The 20,305-nt window shown below is 47.1% G+C and overlaps 1 protein-coding gene across 1 annotated transcript in view; it reads left to right on the plus strand.

The window, feature by feature from the left end:
- The window catches only part of SEMA5A (semaphorin 5A), a 137,157-nt gene that overhangs the window by 46,729 nt on the left and 70,123 nt on the right, over positions 1-20,305 (plus strand). Inside the window, exons 4-7 of the mRNA XM_015409347.1 lie at positions 6,574-6,636; positions 7,834-7,932; positions 12,217-12,430; positions 17,898-18,183. Of these exons, the coding sequence (XP_015264833.1) occupies positions 6,574-6,636; positions 7,834-7,932; positions 12,217-12,430; positions 17,898-18,183 (662 nt within the window). The remainder of the gene's footprint in view (positions 1-6,573; positions 6,637-7,833; positions 7,933-12,216; positions 12,431-17,897; positions 18,184-20,305) is intronic.

Raw genomic sequence — 20,305 nt, forward strand, 5'->3', positions numbered from 1 at the left:
GGGGGGGAGTGCCGGTACATGGCCAGTGTGATAACCTTTGTACCGGACAGTGGGGAGGCCGAATAGGCCTGAGCAGCCCTTTCTGTGAAGTGGGGGTCAAACTAAGCCGTGATGAGGGGGAGACACAGGGCTTTTCTGCACAATCGGGGTACTCCTGATTTTCTTGGTGGTTGATCCACAAGCACTAGAATCGGTTTGGGCAGGGCTCTTCCACGTGCCAGCACACGCTCTGGAGTCAGTCCTGTTTCCTTCCACACATGCCTTAAATAATCAGGATTTTCAAGGGAGGGTGCTCTTGTCATTGGTGGCACCTTGAGGGGCATCGCTGCTCCCTCTTTTTTATTTGTTATGCATGTTTATATCTGTATATCGCTAGCATGGCAGCATTTTTTTTTTTTTAAGATTGAAAATAAACACAGGCTCAGGGACAAAGAGAAGTGAGAGGAGACTGGATTTATACCCCGCCCTTCACAACCCAAAGGAGTCTCAGAGTGGCTCACAAACCCCTTTCCCTTCCCCTCCCCACAACAGACACCCTGGGAGGTAGGTGGGGCTGAGAGAGCTTTGACAGAAACTGCTCTTTTTCAAGGACGGCTCTTATCAGAACTACAGCTTGCCCAGGGCCAAGGTCATCCAGCAGGTGCAAGCGGAGGAGTGGGGAATCAAACCCGGTTCTCCCAGATTAGAGTCCACACACTTAACCACTACACCAAACTGGCTCTACACTTCACAAAGAGAAAAGGGGGGAGGCTCCACTAACACGCCAAAGGCTTTGCTGGGTGAGAGGGTAACATTCCCGGGGGGGGGGGGGGGGGTGCTGCAGCCAGCTATTGGAGAGGATAGATGCAAGTTCCCCCCATGCCTGTCTGTCTTTGCATGGGGAAGCCTAAAAGGGGACCGTCTCCACCCCCCATATGTGGTGCTGTGTCTGTTTAAGCCTGTGCGGCTTTCTTTCTGATGCCAGAAATAGTTAAACCCCCCCCCCAACCAGGGCTTTTGCATATTTTTTTTAAATCGGTACTAAAATGTCATTATATCAATATACTGTAATGAAAGATTTAGCAGGTTCTTTGAATTCCCAGTTTTCATTTTTTTTAAAAAACCACCCGGTAAGCCTGCAGGAAAGAGAAGGAAAAACGCATATATCTGCAAGAGGAGGGACTAATGATTTTTAAAAATGAAACCTGAGAATTCAAAAAAACCCAGCTAAAAATAAATTGGTGTGTGTGGGCTGAGAGGGAGGGAGAGCATGTGAACATTGATATCAGCATATCAGTATAACAGACACGTGATATGTTGATGTAAGGGTCGTATTTCTTAAAAAAAGAATTGAAAGCGAAACCACTCCTCTTCAGGGTGCGTGGGGAGGAGAGGGGGTTGTTTTGACAATGACAACAATCCAGTCATTGAACTGTGGACTGGATGTGCGCGGGGGGAGTGGGCGGGGCAAAGAAAATAGACAGAAACGTTATGCACGAGGAAAAAGGTGACTCAGAACTGGAAAAGATCAGGGTCAAAATGGTCTCCAAAAACCCAGAAAACAAAACAAAAAAACCCCAAAGTGAAAACTAAAGGCACAAAAATGCTGCCGCGAGTCCGCTTCGCTTTTAGGGGTTGAGGATAGTGGGGCGGGTGCCCACAGGAAAAATCAAGGCTTGGTGGCACATTCCTTCAGACTCCCGGGTTCACCTGTGTTACCTCACAAGGTGGTCCCTGTCGAGGTCGGGTTCGCAGGCCAAGTGTTCCGTCGACTCCCTCTCTCTTAGCACTTCTTTGGGAGCAACCCTTTCACAGCTTGTTCCCTGCTTACAACCCCGACCTCGACTCTATCCTCCCCGGGTATGCAGATCGCCCTCCTCTTTATTCCCCTCTAACACCTGCCTTCAAGACCCGGGTGCCGCATGACGGAGTGAGCTCCCGTCTCTAGTTCCAGCTCCTGCCAACCTAGCAGTTCGAAAGCAAGAAATTGCAAGTAGATAAATAGGGACCACTTCGGTGGGAAGGGAACAGCGTTCCGTGCACCTTGGTGTTTAGTCATGCCGGTCACATGACCACGGAAACGTCTTCGGACAGCGCTGGCTCTTCGGCTTTGAAACGGAGATGAGCACTGCAACCCTAGAGTCGGATTAGACTGGCTTTTGAGCATGGGAACCTTTACCTTTAACACCTGCTTCACTCCAGAGTAAATTAATTAAAGGGCCGGCCAGCCGGCCACTGGTATTTGCCAGCAGGTAACCATCCTTTTTCGTCTCGAGTACTCCAGCGTCGGGGCCTGGGGACAAGCCTGTTGGTTCTTCCCCCTTGAGTTGCCGGCGAACCACGTTTTGGAGAGCCGCCGACTCTACTGGATCCTCCCGTTGTCCCTTCGCTGCTGGGAGGCGCACCCGGTCCCTGGCTCGCCCCTTTAGTGCCTCGACTTGTGGTGGGTGTTGGTCCTCGGCGTCAGTGACCCAACCATCTTCCTCGCTGTCCTCTGGAGTCCCAGGCTGGTGGGTTGGCTGGGTGAGCGTCTCCTGACAAATGCATGCAGAAGTCAGGGGATAAACGGAAGTAGTATGGGGCCAGAACCAGTGCTCCCTCTAAGCTGTATAGTCTTGTGAGCAAAAATTCTATTTTGTGAGCGACTGGCATTAAAGTTGTGAGCAAGCGATTTGGCTACGGCATGAATTAGTTTGCTCTGGAGCCCATCCTTCCTGAGCAAAGGCAAAAATGTGTGAGGCAGAGGCTCAAAAACCGTGAGCTAGCTCACACTAAATCACCTTAGAGGGAACACTGGCCAGAAACCACGGGAGGGAAAGCCATGCGGAAAGCCTCTGATTGATTCTGGTTTGCAGGGGTATTTTTGGGCAGGAACGCACAGGAACGGCGTTCCGGCCGGCTTCAGAGTCGGCCACGCCCACTCTGCATGCGTGGCTACAGAGGGAAGGCCTGGACAGCGGCTGTCACGATTGCCCTGTCGGGGCGGGCTAGGCAAGGCGCAGAGTATCCAAAAAACACAGGCTGAGGTCAGAGCACCAGATAGGCAGAGAAACAAAGGTAAAAGGTAAAAGTTCCCTTGCTCGAAAGCCAGTCGAGTCCGACTCTAGGGTTGCGGTGTTCATCTCCGTTTCCAAGCCTAAGAGCCAGCGCTGTCCGAAGACGTTTCCGTGGTCATGTGGCCGGCATGACTAAACACCAAGGTGCATGGAACACTGTTCCCTTCCCAATCTACTTGCAATTTCTCGCTTTCGAACTGCTAGGTAGGCAGGAGCTGGAACTAGAGACGGGAGCTCACTCCGTCATGCGGCACACTCCTGTTATCCAAAATATCAGGTCACTTGCACAGTCGAAGGGTTACGGGAGATTGGCAGTCTTGTTCAGAGTCAGGTTACGCATTCCAAGGTCAGGGGGCCAGTTTCTACAGGAGAACTGATCCCTTGTCAATTGAAGATCAGTTGTAATCCCAGGAGATCTCCAGCCACTATCTGGAGACTGGCAACCCTATGCAATATTCACACAAAATGGTTGTCATGTAGGGTTGCCAGCCTCCAGGTGGGACCTGGAGACCCCCCCCCCAGTATTACAGTTTATCTCCAGACTTTTGTTGTTGTTCAGTCGCACAGTCGAGTCCGACTCTTCGCGACCCCGTGGACCAGATCATGCCAGGCCTTCCGGTCTTCCGCCATCCTCTGAAGTTGGCTCAATTTCATGTTCGTTGCATCTATGACACTGTCTAACCATCTCCTCCTTTGCCGTCCCCGTCTTCTTTGACCTTCAGTCTTTCCCAGCATCAGGGTCTTCTCCAGTGAGTGTTCCCTTCTCATTTGGTGGCCAAAGTATTTGAGCTTCAGCTTCAGCATCTGGCCTTCCAGGGAACAGTCAGGGTTGATTTCTTTTAGGATGGACTGATTTGATCTTCTTGCAGTCCAAGGGACTCTCAAGAGTCTTCTCCAGCCCCATAGTTCAAAAAAATCTATTCTTCGGCGCTCGGCCTTCCTTATAGTCCAACTCTCACAGCCATACATGACTACTGGGAATACCATTGCTTTGACCATGCGGACTTTTGTTGGCAGGGTGATGTCTCTACTTTTTATCATGCTGTTTAGATTCGCCATCGCTTTCCTCCCAAGGAGCAGGCGTATTTTAATTTCATGGTTGCTGTCACAGTCTGCGGTGATCTGGGATCCCAGGAACATGAAGTCTGTCACTACTTCCACGACTTCCCCTTCTATTTGCCAAGGAGTGATGGGGCCGGATGCCATGATCTTAGTTTTTTTGATGTTGAGCTTCAAGCCCACTTTTGCGCTCTCCTCTTTTACCCTGAGCAAGAGGCTCAATTTTCCTGCATAAAGTAATTGTTTTGGAAGGTGGACTCTGTGACATTGTGCCCCATTGGGGTCCCGGTTCCCTCTAGGTTCCATCCTCAAATATCCAGGAGTTCTCCATCCTGGATCTGGCAACCCTATGGGCATGTGTATCAAGAGGGCTGCACGACAGGAGTTATCCACATTGTCATGACGCAAATGGGGTTTCATTGTTGAGTGTGTCTTTGAGCTGTTTCACGGGTTGACTTCATTTGTGGTAGCTATAGCTCCTCCCCCTAATATGCAGGAGCACCTAATTCTCAAGTTTTGGGTCTTGTTTTAAAAGGGCAACATAAATATTTAACAACAGAATGACTTTGGCTCTCATTGCATTGCCTGCCCTCGGGTTTCTGATGCGCCTGTAAAGCCGATTGCTCTGGGCTCCCCTGGGTTTGTACTAGTCAGGTGAAAAACTTTAAAAGATTGTACAGATTAGCAGATCATGCTTAGGAAGCAAAAAAGCTTGTCTCTCCCCTGTCTTGCCAGAGTCTCAACTGACAGCAAGGCTTGTCAGGGATGTCTCCATGGAAACTGGTCCATCAGCAGACAAAGAACTGATGACCTCGACTCCCACTTAATCCCTGCGTTCATCAAGGGGAAGAACCCTTTGAAGTAGAGTGATGTCACTATTCTGCGTGGGATGAGTCTCTCTCTCGCCTGCTCTCTCTCTCTCTGTGTCATATGTCTTTTGGTGGCTGGAATGTTATGATTCATAAGTAAAATAACATTGTACCACTACACAACTGAAAGATGCTCTGTAAAGGGGAATGGAAACTTGAGACAGTACTTAACAAAAGCCGATGAGGTCTGTGTAGACCTCTTGCAGGAAAGGCAAATAAACCTTCAACAGTAGCCTGAGTTGAACCCTCAAAGTCAAAGTCAAACTCATAGGGTTTGACTATGGAAAAAATGAACTTGATAAAATTTGGTTGTCTTCGAACGACAAACTAATTCAGAAGCTATATGGTTTCTTGCTGGATGATTTCGAAATAGACGAAAATATTAAAGAAGTTATGATATCATGGACAAAAGATCTGGGGAAAACTTTAGAGGCGGAACAATGGTCAAAAATATGGAAACCAGTAAAATATATGAGAGCGGTAGCATATAAGGAGAATGTTTATAAAATGTTCCACAGATGGTATTGGTCCCCGATAAACTAGCTAAATGTTACAGCAATGTATCCAATATATGTTGGAAATGCAAATCGAATGTGGGGACCTTTTACCACATGTGGTGGAAATGTAAGAAAGTTTAAAAATATTGGATGATGAAACGCAAACTCATACAAGAAATTTTAGAATTGAATCTTGAGTTGAGACCAGAAATATATTTGTTAAATATTGTACCAGATGGATATAAATATAAAGATGTGTATCTAATAATATATATATTAACGCCTGCCAGAATGCAGTTGGCTAAATATTGGAAATTAGAAAAATTACCCTCTAAAATAGACCTAATCATAAGGTTACTAGGACTTGCTCAAATGGATGCTTTGAGTTTAAAACTACAAGGGAAAAATAATACGGTACAAAGTAATGGATGGAAAAGGGTTTATAATTGGATCAATAAGATGGAGAACTGAAAGACACTAAAAAATGTATGTAATCGGTGAAGATGTGATGTTCAATGAATTTTTTTTAAAAAAAGTTAAAAAACAACAACAGTAGCCTGAGTTGCAGAAATCTGTGACTCAGCCTCGTCATCTCCTGACGTGTGCAAAGCAGGACCAAAGATGGTTTTTGAAGTAAACCTTTAACAACGGCAGGCAAGGGGGTGGGCGGGCATGACCCGCTCTCCTTCTGAAGGGACAGGTCTGTAATCTGAGGGTGCTCTTGGATCCAAGTTCACTGCTGCAGTCCGGATGCTAACTGGAGTAGGTTGTAGGGACAATATCACTCACGTCTTGGCCTATCTGCATTAAGTTCCAGTTTGTTTCTGAGCACAAATCTGCTACCCGTTTGGGGTTGTTTTTGAGCTGCAGGTGCTCATGGCCTTTTGCAAGTTCTCATGGTGGTGAATAATAACCATAAAAAACCTCATATACCGTCATACTTAATTGTAATGTGAAAAACATGAAAAGCATTTACAGATGAACAATTTCAAACTAGGAACGAGACCCAATGTGTTCTGATTTCATTGGGATTTCATGATGTTTTTGCTACAACCTGTGGTTTTAACTTGTCTTTGCCCAGTAATAATGTTTGGGTTTTTTTTCCTGCTTTAGGGTGTGGAATGGCAATGTGATGAAGCTACTACGAAAGCATGTTACAGTAAAGGCAAATCAAAGGTGAGTTATGTGCCTAGGTCTGCATGGGAAATTGGAACTACCAACTCATTCTCATGTTTGTACTTAGAAAAGAGTTCTGGTCAGTTCAGGGGGACCTACCCCAAAGGAAGTTGCAAGGGAAAAACCAGATCATGCTCACAGCATCTCCTGGGCGGATCTTTTTCCTGCCTGCATGACCACTTTTACATGGGTTAAGTCCCGTAGAGTGTGTCTGTTGCCTCTAGTAATTACCCTTGTGGAGTTGAAGAATTCCAGCAGACAATGCAAAAAGATGGGATGCATCAGTCTTGAAAAGTTTGCACCGTTTTCACAGTGGGGCAGGCCTGTGTTGGTTGAGTTAATGTGGCCCATGGGAATGGTCAGCCTTTGGGGAACAAGCGTGTGGAAGAAGGGATGGGGGATTCTAAAGTACAGCCCCAAAATGTAAATATTTAAAGAGCTTGAGGAGTTTAAGGTGCAGTCCCCCAGAAAATTAAGTAGAGAACATGGTAAGTGGGACAAAAAGGTTATTTCTGACAAAACTCTTGTTTTTACTGTGATGCGCCCTGCCACAATTCACACTTGCCGGGAAATGCGGGGGAAGGCGTGGCTGTTTGCACCAGCACAGTGTGTCCCGCTGCAAACGCGATCAGACAGGACAGCAGTTTCCTTCCTCGACGCATGTTCCCGGAGTGCTCCAACGACGCAAGAGGAGCATTGCTGGAGCGATCACACGAAGACAGTCAGTCAGCGGCCCGTCGCAAGCCGTTTGCTAGTGGACTTTAGGAGGTAGCTTTTTACTCCACACCTTTGGTCGGCTGCGACGGGTGCGCTACACTGGCCAGATGTTGCTATGTGATCATGCCCTTATAATCTGCCCGGCATTCGTGCCGCTTCCGCGGCAACTTCTGTGTCTGATCGGAGCCTTGGTCTAGTAGATGCACAACTGGTATATAAACTGATGTGGGGAAACATTACCCGAAGGATTGACAGATTCCTTCGCTGCCACTAGCAACTAGTTATACATTTAATCTGTTTGCTCAGGCCAGTAAATATATTTGAGATGGTCTGTCCTGATTTTTCATGTGCAATCGTACAGTGGACTGGAAGGACAGTACCGTGGAGCAGATCACATTTCGCTTCGTGTATCCTGTTCGTGAAAGCTGATGATTTTAACGTGGCATTTTGTTTTCTTTTTGTCTTCTCTCTCTATGGCAGGAAGAATGCCAGAATTATATTCGTGTTCTCCTTGTTGGAGGGGACCGGCTCTTTGCATGTGGAACAAATGCTTTTACACCCATTTGCACTAACCGGACGGTAAGAGTATGAACACAGTCATGCCACAGAGTTCAGCTGATCTTTTTCTTCTGGGCACTGTTTGTCTCTATGTGCACACGCTATAGATGGAGAACAGAAATCTCTCAACACTTTCACCAAAGTACAACCCCCAGGATTATTTGGAGGAAAATGTGATAGTTGTATTAGTATAAAATTGATCTGGCCCACCATTGCTTGGCCTTGTTTGGTGTCGCGGTTAAGTGCGCGGACTCTAATCTGGGAGAACCGGGTTTGATTCCCCACTCCTCCACTTGCACCTGGCTGGATGACCTTGGGCAAGCCATAGTTCTGATAAGAGCTGTTCTTGAAAAAGAGCAGTTTCTGTCAAGAGCTCTCTCAGCCCCACCTACCTCACAGGGTGTCTGTTGTGGGGAGGGGTCTCCTTCTCCTTCTCCTTCTCCTTCTCCTTCTCCTTCTCCTTCTCCTTCTCCTTCTCCTTCTCCTTCTCCTTCTCCTTCTCCTTCTCCTTCTCCTTCTCCTTCTCCTTCTCCTTCTCCTTCTCCTTCTCCTTCTCCTTCTCCTTCTCCTTCTCCTTCTCCTTCTCCTTCTCCTTCTCCTTCTCCTTCTCCTTCTCCTTCTCCTTCTCCTTCTCCTTCTCCTTCTCCTTCTCCTTCTCCTTCTCCTTCTCCTTCTTCTTCTTCTTCTTCTTCTTCTTCTTCTTCTTCTTCTTCTTCTTCTTCTTCTCCTCCTCCTCCTCCTCCTCCTCCTCCTCCTCTGTTGCCAGGCCTTCAGAACGCTCTCCCTGAAGAAGTAAGGAAGGCCCTCACTCACTGGCCTGGTTTTGTAAACCTCGTAAGGCCATGGTGTTCAATTGTCCTTTGGGTTTTTATGCTGTGGAGGGCAGACGGGTGGTTTGTAATCACTGTTTCGTATAGCTGGGCCATTCTGTGGTTTTAGCATCTCTATTGCTTTCTCAGTGGGCTTTTCTGAATGGCATCCAGCAACTGTTGATGGTGGGTAGTGTCCCCAGCCTGCGGCCGACACCTGGAGGAGGCCAGGTGTTAAGTCGCTCGCTTAACAAAGCAGTCGGAGAGTGATTCAGCAAGAACACAGCCTTATTCTTCCACTCGAACACAACTCCAACACGGATCAACATCTGATAGCCAGAACAACACTTTTACATTGCAGTAGTCCTGCTTTTAAACTCTCCCGGCTAATGTAGCCACACCCACTGTACAAATACCAACCAATACGGTTGTTTAGATAAGGACCAATCCCGGACGTTCCCGCTCAGGGAGCTTGCTGTAAAGTGATTGGCTAGGTGCTTCCTGGGCTAGCAATGTGATTGGATGGATTTGGATCCTAGCCCAGGACGAAGCTTAACATAGCTTTTCAATCAGATGTTTCACAACTCCTAATGCATTCAACGGCAGCTTATGAATACATTACACCAGGGGGCGTGGCCATGGGGTGGGGTGCTATTGGTGGGATGGTGGGATGTCACTCTCAGAAACAGTATGGTAAAATCATAGAATACCTTTGCAATTCCTAGAGAGGTGTGATGTCACTTCCAGGTTTTCCCCAGAAGTGACATTGCGCCAATGTGAATGTTTCGGTTAGTTTTTCTCCTGCCAGCTGACGGAGGGGCAGTGGGAAGTGGGGTCTGCCAGGAGGAGGTGGGAAGTTTATAAATGTTTTAATGAATCGATAAAAAGTTAACAGAGAAAGCAGGGCCTGGACTAAGTTACACGGTCAGCTTGAAAAAAACCTGCTGAGATAACAAGAAGTATCTGGAAACAAGTAACGCAGTAATGCTCATTCAGCTCCCTGTGTTGAAACTTTCCAGATAAAATCGTAGTGAGTTTGCTTGAGGACTAATTCTGAGCGGAAATGATCCCTGTTGCTTTTGTTTATCAGCTCTTTCCCCAGCCTGTGTGCCTGATAACAGTCTCAGCTCTTTCTCACGGCTGATCTGCCCACAATCACAGGGGATGGGGAGAGGGGCTTGCTTGAGCATTTTTGTTTCCCAAAGTGGAGAGTAAAGGCCAGTTCTTTCAGGTTAGCAGAGTCATAAATATTCATAGCTGGGAACTCGATGCGTGGGCAAAGCCCAGGGCATAAAACAGAAGGTCATCTGTACATATCTGTGGATGATCCAGGATCCCCCCTTTTGGGACCTGAGACCTTCGGTTGATTTGTTGGTTCCTGGGTCCAGTAGGAAACCGAACATAAGTGATGCTTTGTGTCATAATAGGCCCCTGCCACACGGGGGTGAGGGGGAATAGCACGGGCAAAGTGCGGCTTTCTAAAGCTGCACCAAAAGAGAGATGCGGTGGCGGGATCACATAGATCCCCTGAGCCGCCGCGCACTTCCTCCCTGGCATGATCAGATGCCGGGGGGAAGCCACTAAAGAAAGAGCGCGACAGCCGAACTGCGCATGTGTGCGCATGCGCAGTTTGGCGGGGAGCCCGGATTGATCCGGATGACGGGCGCGGCGGCAATCCCACTGCCGCGCTTGCAGCGGTGCTTCAGGTAAGTCCTCCTCTGTAGGAGGTTCTTTTTTTCAGCGGGTTTTCCGGGTTTAGGGACGGATCGGGGACGGGTGCGCGCCGCTTCCCAAATGTTGCGGTGAGATCGCGCCCGTTTGCTGCGCCCCCGATCTGTCCCTCTCCCGGGCCAAAGTCTCCCGTGTGACCGGGGCCTTACAATACTTAACCCTGGAGGTTATTTTACCTCGTGATTCTTTTTAGAGAAAAGTCTGACTGATAGTTGGTTAGGATTCAGTTTCGAGAGATTGTAAGCGTGGACTTCTAACCTGATGGTGTCTCTTAAAAACAGGTTTCACTTTAAAATATGATTTTTTTAAAAAAGAAACGTGAACTAGAAGAGGATAACATTCTATTTTAGGGTTTTTTTAAAAAAATCCAATTTTACTTTTCTTTTAAAGCCATTTACTTTTGTCTAATATGTAGTGTTCCCAACACTGCCTCAGCCAATACTGGGAGATTTGAGGGGCAGCTGTGATGTCACTTCCTGGTAACACCTGCCTCCCTTATTCTCCGTGGTCTATACCATACAGATTAGGGGCAAATTCCTAGAGCATCACTATATGGAAGTCATTTTTTCTCTCTCCTGTTCCTTGGGAATGGAAAATTGGAGCTGGGGTGTGTGTGTGTGTAATTTCCTGGCCTCAAGCAACCTACAGCTCTGGTCCTTTTCGGTTAACATACCTTCTTAGCTTCTAGGGCTCAAAAGGTCCCTTGATTCCTTGTAGTTTAAAATGAATCCTTGTCCCCGAGTTTTAGAAGTTTCTCTGCACTTGGCCCTTGCAGACTAGCTCAAGTATGGTTTTCTGGAGCCATTAGAAACAAAACAAAACCAAGCCATTCGAGGCTCCTTGTGGAGCTCTCTGTGAACAGTGCTTTCTGTTTGTGTTTGGCAAATGGCAGCTTTGGGAAGAGGTACTTTTGACTGGGAAACCGCTCTAACCGTCAGGAAGTTCTTCCTAATGTTTAGTCGAAAACTCTTCTGATTTAATTTCAACCCGCTGGTTCTGGTCCGATCTTCTGGGGCAACAGAAAACAACTCCACACCATCCTTTATATGACAGCCCTTCAAGGACTTGAAGATGGTTACCATATCACCTCCCACAGAGTCCGCCCTCCAAAGCAGCCCTTTTCTCCAGGGGAGCTGATCTCTGTCAGCTGGAGATCCGCTGTAAAAGCAGGAGATCCCCAGGCCCCACCTGGAGGCTGGCAGCCCTACCTCCATGACAGGTCACTGTGGTATAAAATATGCAAAACCGAGGGGCTTCTCCTTGGATTTCAGATACACTCCTCAGCATTCACAAAGGATTGTTGCCACTTTTTTGGTGTGAGTGTGTACCTGTATGTCTTAAAGATTTCAGAGTGGTGAGTTTATTTATTTATTTATACTTTCAATTTGTACCCCGCTCACCCCCGAAGGGCTCTGAGTGGCTTACACAGTGCATGGTGCAGGGACCTATGCAGAAACCCTAACTATGGCCACAGTACATCTGGGGTGGGGGGAGCCCTACCAGGTACCCTCCTGGCTCCGATCGTTCATTTATCCGGCGAGTGGGCGACTTCTTCCAGTTTTTCTCCGGTGCATCTTCCGCAGCCTACTCTGTTCTTTCGGCTCTCTGGCGACTCCTCTCGGGGGCTGTTGGTTATGGGCCCTGGTGCGCAGCCGCGGTGGGCGTCACAACGTCCTTGCGGCTCCGGACGTCCTCCTGCTGAGTTGTGGTTTCGCGTGATGTAATGTGAATTTAATCATTAATTCCCTTCTCCTCCTGATGACAGTTGAGTAACCTGGAAGAGACGCACGATCAGATCAGTGGCATGGCCCGCTGTCCGTACAGCCCCCAGCACAACTCCACGGCCCTGCTCACAAACACTGGCGAGCTCTACGCGGCGACCGTCATGGACTTTCCAGGAAGGGATCCTGCTATCTATCGTAGTTTGGGGGCCCTTCCTCCTCTCCGGACTGCGCAGTACAACTCCAAGTGGCTCAATGGTGAGTTCGGGGAAACCCATTCTGTGGCGCTGAAGACGTCCCATCGCTGGTTTGTGAAAAGAACATCTGGACGGCTGAGGCTTTTGTGATATTTTCTTTGCACGGAAAACCAGTTTCCTAGTCCTCAGCACCAATGGCCTCCAGTTTGAAATTCCAGATGGATTGGAGAGTGTGGAGGAGAAAGTCTTCCTCCGCCCATACTGTCCAGCCTGCCAGTTAAGGTCTCTTTCTCCAGGCCAGCTCTCTGTGCCCTCCCTTCAGTCTGGTGTGGTGGTTAAGTGCGCGGACTCTAATCTGGGAGAACCGGGTTTGATTCCCCACTCCTCCACTTGCACCTGGCTGGATGACCTTGGGCAAGCCGTAGTTCTGATAAAAGCTGTCCTTGAAAAAGAGCCGTTTCTGTCAAGAGCTCTCTCAGCCCCACCGACCTCACAGGGTGTCTGTTGTGGGGAGGGGGAGGGAGAGGAGTTTGTAAGCCGCTCTGAGACACCTTTGGGTAGTGAAGGATGGGGTATAAATCCAATCTCTTCTCTTCTTCTTCTTCTTCAGAGCTGAGGCCAGCGACAGCTGGACAGAGAAGGGCACCGTTTCCATGGGGGCACCTTGCCTTTGGAATGCTCGCTTCCTTGAGGCTTATCTGACATGGCTGTCTTGTAGGCTTCCAGCCAAGGCATTTCTATTTACCCAGGTTTTTACCTGAGGTTTTCAAATCTTTTTAGCTGTTTCACGGTCTGCTCCTGGTCTGTTCTATTGACATCTTTATGCTGTTTATATATCCCCAGCTTGTTTTTCATGGCTTGTATTGGGGGTTTTTTTTTGTAGTGATAATTTATGATGCTTTTGTTATTTTTTAATGGTGCTTTTATTTCTAAGCTGCCCTGAGGAGAACTTTGGGGGTTGTGACATAAACATTTCCCAAATAAAATAAATGAGGGTGTTATTGTGGACGTAACGGAAGGAACTTAACTTGTTGGCAAAGAACAGGCTTTGGATGCGGGAAGTCTTAAATTCAGTCCTTGGAACTTTTAGGGGGGGGGGGGAACCACACGAGGCAGGATCCTGGATTGCTGCTGAGACTCAGTTTATGTGGGGCTCAATAAACCCCCAAAATAGACAGAGAAAGACTCTGGGGTCTGTGAATGTCTCTGTGCATTCAGGAACATATCAGGAGACTGAGACCCTAACAAAGCCCTATGCCAAGAATCCCATCTATAGAATAAAGGTTCCCTTGCTCGAAAGCCAGTCGAGTCCGACTCTAGGGTTGCGGTGCTCATCTCCATTTCCAAGCCGAAGAGCCAGCGCTGTCCGAAGACGTTTCCGTGGTCATGTGGCCGGCATGACTAAACACCAAGGCGCACGGAACGCTGTTCCCTTCCCACCGAAGTCGTACCTATTTATCTACTTGCAACGTCTTGCTTTCGAACTGCTAGGTTGGCAGGAGCTGGAACTAGAGACGGGAGCTCACTCTGTCATGCGGCACCCGGGTCTCGACCAGACCTGCTGAACTACTGACCTTACACAGCCTGCAGTTCAGCGTCTTAACCACTTGAGCCACCGCAGCTCCGTCTATAGAATACCCTGCATTTTTTTTTTAAAGCTTACTTACCAGGTGCACAGGGGGCTGAGTCACATCAGGACTGTGGTGTTTTCTCAATAAAATGGAACTGGAGTAATTTCCCCAGCTGTGAAACTCCCATGTCCACCTGAGACCAACACCTGTACATTGTTACAGTGGGGCAAACAGCCCTCCTCCGGGGCCAATTTTGATCAGGAAAATAGTGCAGGGGGACAGGGCTTCCCTTCTGTCCCAGTCTGAATCGTGCCCCTACACGTCTGGTAAGTGTGTCTGGAAAATGCCGGGTGCCCTGTCCATGGAACTCCCAGTGCATGGTGTGGTTAGGGACTGAGAGGTTGAGGAATTTCACATTACCCTTTTTAACCCGTTTTGAAGCCGTTTTTGATCCGTCATGGAGTAAACCCCTTCCGGTAAAGAGCTGGATCTGAAGCGTTTTGCCATTTCAGACTGCACCACTTTCCCCCACTTTTCCCCCGCTGTTTTTCGCCCATGTGGGCAATCTCCAGCTTTTTTTTTTTAAGATTCGCTTTAGAGCGCTATAGCGCTTTAGCACTATAACAAAACACTCCAGGCATTTCAATGGGGTTGATATAATGCCGTTGCGTTATAGCGCTATAGCGCTATAGCGCTATAACGGTATAAAGCTAACGTTCCCCTCCCCCAAAAAAAGCCAGAGATCGCCCGCGCAGGCGAAAAACGGTGGGAAAAAGCGCATCGGAACCGGGAGAGGAAACTGAAGACTACTTGGAAACGGTTGACAGATAAAACGCTTCAGCCCCGTTTCCTAAACAGGACAGAAGCGTTTGTGTTTGAAATTACAAATATATTCCGGTAGGGAGCCAGTTCTAAAACGGTTCTGTCTGAAATGACAGACCAGAAACCGTTTGGGAACCGTACCTCTTCTGGATTATATCGTCTGTCTGAAATTCCTCATTGTCTCTGCATTGTGCTGAAGCATACGTGATGCGTAATATCTTTTCCCTTTTATTTTGCGGGTGAAAAGAAAAGCAGATTTCCTGGTGGGATAAATTTAGAGTGGAGAAATGGCAAACGGGAAGAAGAGGAGAGAAACCCTTTCTCTGTCTACCGCTTTTTCACAACATAGGCATCTCCACTCGTCCTGCCTCCCCAAATTTTTCCTTCCCTGCGATGTCCAAAAAACAAATTCTCCCCTTGTGCTAAATCCTCTGCTTTGGTTTTTAAAAAGTGGTGTCTGGACCTTGTTACTCACATTTGTAGCTATTTTATTTCTTTATCTGTTTGTTTACTTTGTTGTGAGCTCTCGTCTCTAGTTCCAGCTCCTGCCAACCTAGCAGTTCAAAAGCAAGAAATTGCAAGTAGATAAATAGGGACCACTTCAGTGGGAAGGTAACAGCGTTCCGTGCGCCTTGGTGTTTAGTTATGCCGGCCACATGACCACGGAAATGTCTTCGGACAGCGCTGGCTCCTCGGCTTTGAAACGGAGATGAGCACCGCAACCATAGAGTCGGATTTGACTGGCTTTCGAGCAAGGGAACCTTTACCTTTACCTTACTTTGTTGTAGTTAGTTCCTTTGTGTGCATGCAAGTTTGTGCACATGGGTTTTAAGTATGCATGACTGGATGCATGTGTCTGAGTGGGTGTATAACAGTTAGGATTTTGGATTCTCTTAATTGTAACTGTCTTGATTCTCGCGGTTGCTCTGTGTACTTGGAAGTACATGTGGTCCAGTCTGCCCTTTAGGTGTCAACGTTTTTATTTGTCCAGCAGGAAATCTGTTGAGGCATGAAAGAAGTTGGAAAGGAATGCATGTGTTGTTGAGAAGAATAAAGATACTTCAGCGATGCTCTTGGTATAATTGTTTAACTACATGGCCACTTAATATTGGAAGTCACCCTCACATCTAAAATTGTAACTTGAGTGGCTCGTGTATGTGTCTACATGCAAGAAATGTAAAAACTTTCTGTACTCCCACTCATGTGAATGATCTTCGCTCTCACATGTCATCCTCAGTAACAGTAAGATTTCCTCTTTGGGAATCAAGGGGACTCCACACCTACACCCCGTTCAGACGGAACAGTTTGCAATTAAGCTGTGACATCTGCAAATGCAAGAAGCTCTTAGCTGTTTTTGCAAGGCACACCTGAGAATAATGAGCAAAGGCCTTTCAAGGGGGATATATTTCAGATATTTCAAACCTTGTCTACCATTTTGCATGAACGTAGCAGTTCGAAAGCAAGAAATTGCAGGTAGATAAATAGGTACCACTTCGGTGGGAAGGTAACAGCTTTCCGTGCACCTTGGTGTTTAGTCATGCCGGCCACATAACCACGGAAACGTCTTCGGACAGCGCTGGCTCTTCGGCTTTGAAACGGAGATGAGCCCCGCAACCCTAGAGTCGGACTCGACTGGCTTTCGAGCAAGGGAACCTTTACCTTTTTAAGAACGTAAGAGAGGAGGGGCTGTGGCTCAGTGACAGAGCATCTGCTTGATGTGCAAAAGGTCCCAGATTCAATCACTGGCATTTCCAATTAAAAGATCTGGCAGTAGAGGATGTGAAAGATCTCTGTCTGAGACTCTTGAAAGTTGCTGCCAGTCTGAGTAGGCAGTACGGATTTCGATGGACCAAGGGTCTGATTCAGTATAAGGCCGCTTTGTGTATTCATCTGATGGACTAGTGATACATGTAGTTTGGCATCCTATTTCACACAGTAGCTAACGGGCTTCCGGGGAGACCCAGCAAACCGGGGACGAAGGCCAAGGCCTTCCTATGATGTTGCCTGCTAGTCCTGGAATTCAGAGGTTTGCTGTCCCTGAATATGGGGGTTTCATGAAGTCATCATGGCCAGTAGCCATTGATGGACCTGTCCTCAAAGAAACTGGCTAATCTCTTTTAAAGCCATCCGTGCTAGTGACCATCACTAGAGCTACAGCAAATTCCACAGTTTAGCTACTGGTTGCCTGGGGAAGTACTTCCTTCGATCTGTCCCTGATTTATTGCCTGTCAATGTGTGAAATGGCAGCCCTATACCAGTTCACTTCAAAACGGATCATTACCAGCTTGAAACCAGGTGAAAATGGGTAATGTGAAATTCACCATGGTCAATAGAAGAGGCTCGAGTGGGATGCCCAACTCCGAGCCAATCAAAAAATGCCTTCCCACTCTCTCAGTATTGGGTAAATGGCCATGCCTGGTGGTGACGGAGGGGGGGGGGTATATCAGCAATGATCCATATGGGAAACAGAGGGTTAAGGAGAGCTAAGTAAGTTCTTCTCTGGGAAACAAAGAGTTATTTTGGATTGACTGTTTGCTGTTAACATGGAGTGAGACTGTTAGGCAGCCAAGCTGGACTAGCTGCCCACAAAACCATGGGGTTCCTCTTCAAGATTCCCTGGTGAGACCCTGGACTATTTGCACACCACCCTGGTAACTATGAACTACGCCAGGGCTCTTTTTGTAGCAGGAGCTCCTTTGCATAATAGGCGACACACCCCTAATGTAGCCAGTCCTCCACGAGCTTACAGTAGCTCCTGTAAGAAGAGCTCTGTAACCTCTTGGAGGATTGGCTACATTAGGGGTGTGTTGCCTAATATCCAAAGGAGTTCCTGCTACAAAAAGAGCCCTGATAGAGCTGAACAAACTATAGATATCTTTTGTTTCTTATCTTTTGCTAGTCTCATGTTATATGCATGCTTGTGCACTGAATAAAGATAACATATAATCAATATTATCTGGACCTGTTTCCTCTGTTGCAACCTGATTTCTAAGACTGAATCTTGTGTCATAATTCAAAATTGGACTTAAAGTCAGAATTGTTGTTTTGTTTTAAAAAATCTCCCCTTTCTAAGGGAAAATCAAATTAAAGCAAAAGTTATTTTCTCCCTGTTCCCCCACCCCAAATGTATTTCAGAACCAAATTTTGTATCGTCATATGATATTGGAAACTTCTTCTACTTCTTCTTCCGAGAAAATGCTATGGAATATGACTGCGGGCAAATAGTTTACTCCCGGGCTGCCCGAGTGTGTAAGAACGACATCGGAGGCCGATTTTTACTGGAGGATACCTGGACCACCTTCATGAAAGCGCGCTTGAACTGTTCCCGCCCAGGAGAAATTCCATTTTACTACAATGAATTACAGAGTACGTTCTACCTGCCAGAACTGGACTTAGTCTACGGGATCTTTACCACTAATGTGTATGTAGTTTACGCAGTACTTTTATTTGTAGAGTATTCTGCATAAATGAGAGGAAGAGGTCCTCCGCTTCACCTCATAGGAGATGTGTGTTGCAGGACAGCCATCTGTTTTGAAAACAGAAGTGCCACTGAAGGTTCTTGAGATGTGAGCCCTTGAAAGAACAGAATATGCCGCTGGGTAGGCAATCCCTAGGAGCTGCGGGGGCTCAAGTGGTTAAGACGCTGAACTACAGGCTGCGGAAGGTCGGTAGTTCAGCAGTTTGAGACCCGAGTGTGCCGCGGGACGGAGTGAGCTCCCGTCTCTAGTTCCAGCTCCTGCCAACCTAGCAGATCAAAAGCAAGAAATTGCAAGTAGATAAATAGGTACCACTTTGGTGGGAAGGGAACAGCATTCCGTGCGCCTTGGAATTTAGTCATGTCGGCCACATGACCACAGGAATGTCTTCGGACAGCGCTGGCTCTTCGCTTTGAAACAGAGATGAGCCCCGCAACCCTAGAGTCGGATTCGACTGGCTTTCGAGCAAGGGAGACCTTTACCTTAGGAAATCCCTAACATATGTGGAAAACACTGGTGCCACAGACCTGTTTGCTTGACACATAGGGCTAGTTCTGATGTGAACATCTGCACATCTGCACACTGGCAGCACTGACAGGGCACACTTTGCTCCCATTGTGTTGTCCCCATGCCCTTTGGTTTGCTGGAATACAAACATCTTCTGAGGTAGATACTACAAGATTATTGGCACTTGGGACAAAGAGACGGCCTACCTGTAGAACAGGAGATGAAGGAGGAAGCACATCTACTCCTTGAGCTTTTCCACATTCTCATTTTCCTTGTTTGTGAGTTCCTGTTGCTTCGGGGGTTCTTTCCTGTTCTGCACGTGTTTTGCACCTTCTAGTGGCTTCAGTGTTACATTGGTTTATGTCTGGTTTAAAAACTGCAGTTTAAATGCGTGGGGAGATATGCTGGACATAAACAGGTGTAATATCAAAAGAACCACTAGAGGGAGCAAAACAAACAAAAACACACTGAAGCAAAACCGACACGTGAGGAAAATGAGAATGCAGAAGAGCCCCTCATTTCTCACAGTGTAATGAACTATAAGCAACGAATAAGCAGAAAATAAACAAAATTATCAAACCACAAAGCTTCTCTTGGTAGAATAACACAGATATTTTAACTTGAGCATTGCCCAAGGTCTCAGTGAGCGGCAAAGAACAGGGCCGTTTTGATTCAACCCACAACTTCTCGTTCATTGTACAATAGTTGCCCCAGTGCTTGGGACAAAGTGCTTATTTCTGGAGGAAGGATTCTCTGATTGTATTTTTTAATGCTTTGTATAGTTCAGTAGTATTTATTTTATTTAATAAGTATGGTTTTGGAAGATATAGATTAAATTTCTGTCAAAGGGCAAGCTAGTATTTACAACCCAATCATGTAGATCAGGAAATCAATATTTTTAAGAAGTGAAACTCTTAAATTGATTGATTTATTACATATTTGCTTTTCCATAAGAGAACAACATACCCAATCTGCCCTCATAAAATTTCCCTTTGTGATCCATTCACCTTCTAGGAATGTTGAATTCATCACTCCAGACTTTCACTTGGTTTTATGGAGCAGTATCCGTGTAACGGAGCTGCGGTGGCTCAAGTGGTTAAGACGCTGAACTGCAGGCTGTGGAAGGTTGGTAGTTCAGCAGTTCAAGACCCGGGTGCCACATGACGGAGTGAGCTCCCGTCTCTAGTTCCAGCTCCTGCCAACCTAGCAGTTCGAAAGCAAGAAATTGCAAGTAGATAAATAGGGACCACTTCGGTGGGAAGGGAACAGCGTTCTGTGCACCTTGGTGTTTAGTCATGCCGGCCACATGACCGAGGAGACGTCTTCGGACAGCGCTGGCTCTTCGGCTTGGAAATGGAGATGAGCACCGCAACCCTAGAGTCGGATTCGACTGGCTTTCGAGCAAGGGAACCTTTACCTTTACCTTTATCCGTGTAACCTCTCAATTAGATAAGTTTTCTAAATACTTGTTTAAATAGGAGCATTAGGGCTCAGTTACTTATGATGTATTCTCACTTCTGTGTTTATTTAAATGTTGTCTTCCTTTGCAAATCGAGCAGC

This window comes from Gekko japonicus, unplaced genomic scaffold (assembly GCF_001447785.1).
Source record: "Gekko japonicus isolate JY-2015 unplaced genomic scaffold, Gekko_japonicus_V1.1 scaffold707, whole genome shotgun sequence".
NCBI lineage: Eukaryota > Metazoa > Chordata > Lepidosauria > Squamata > Gekkonidae > Gekko > Gekko japonicus.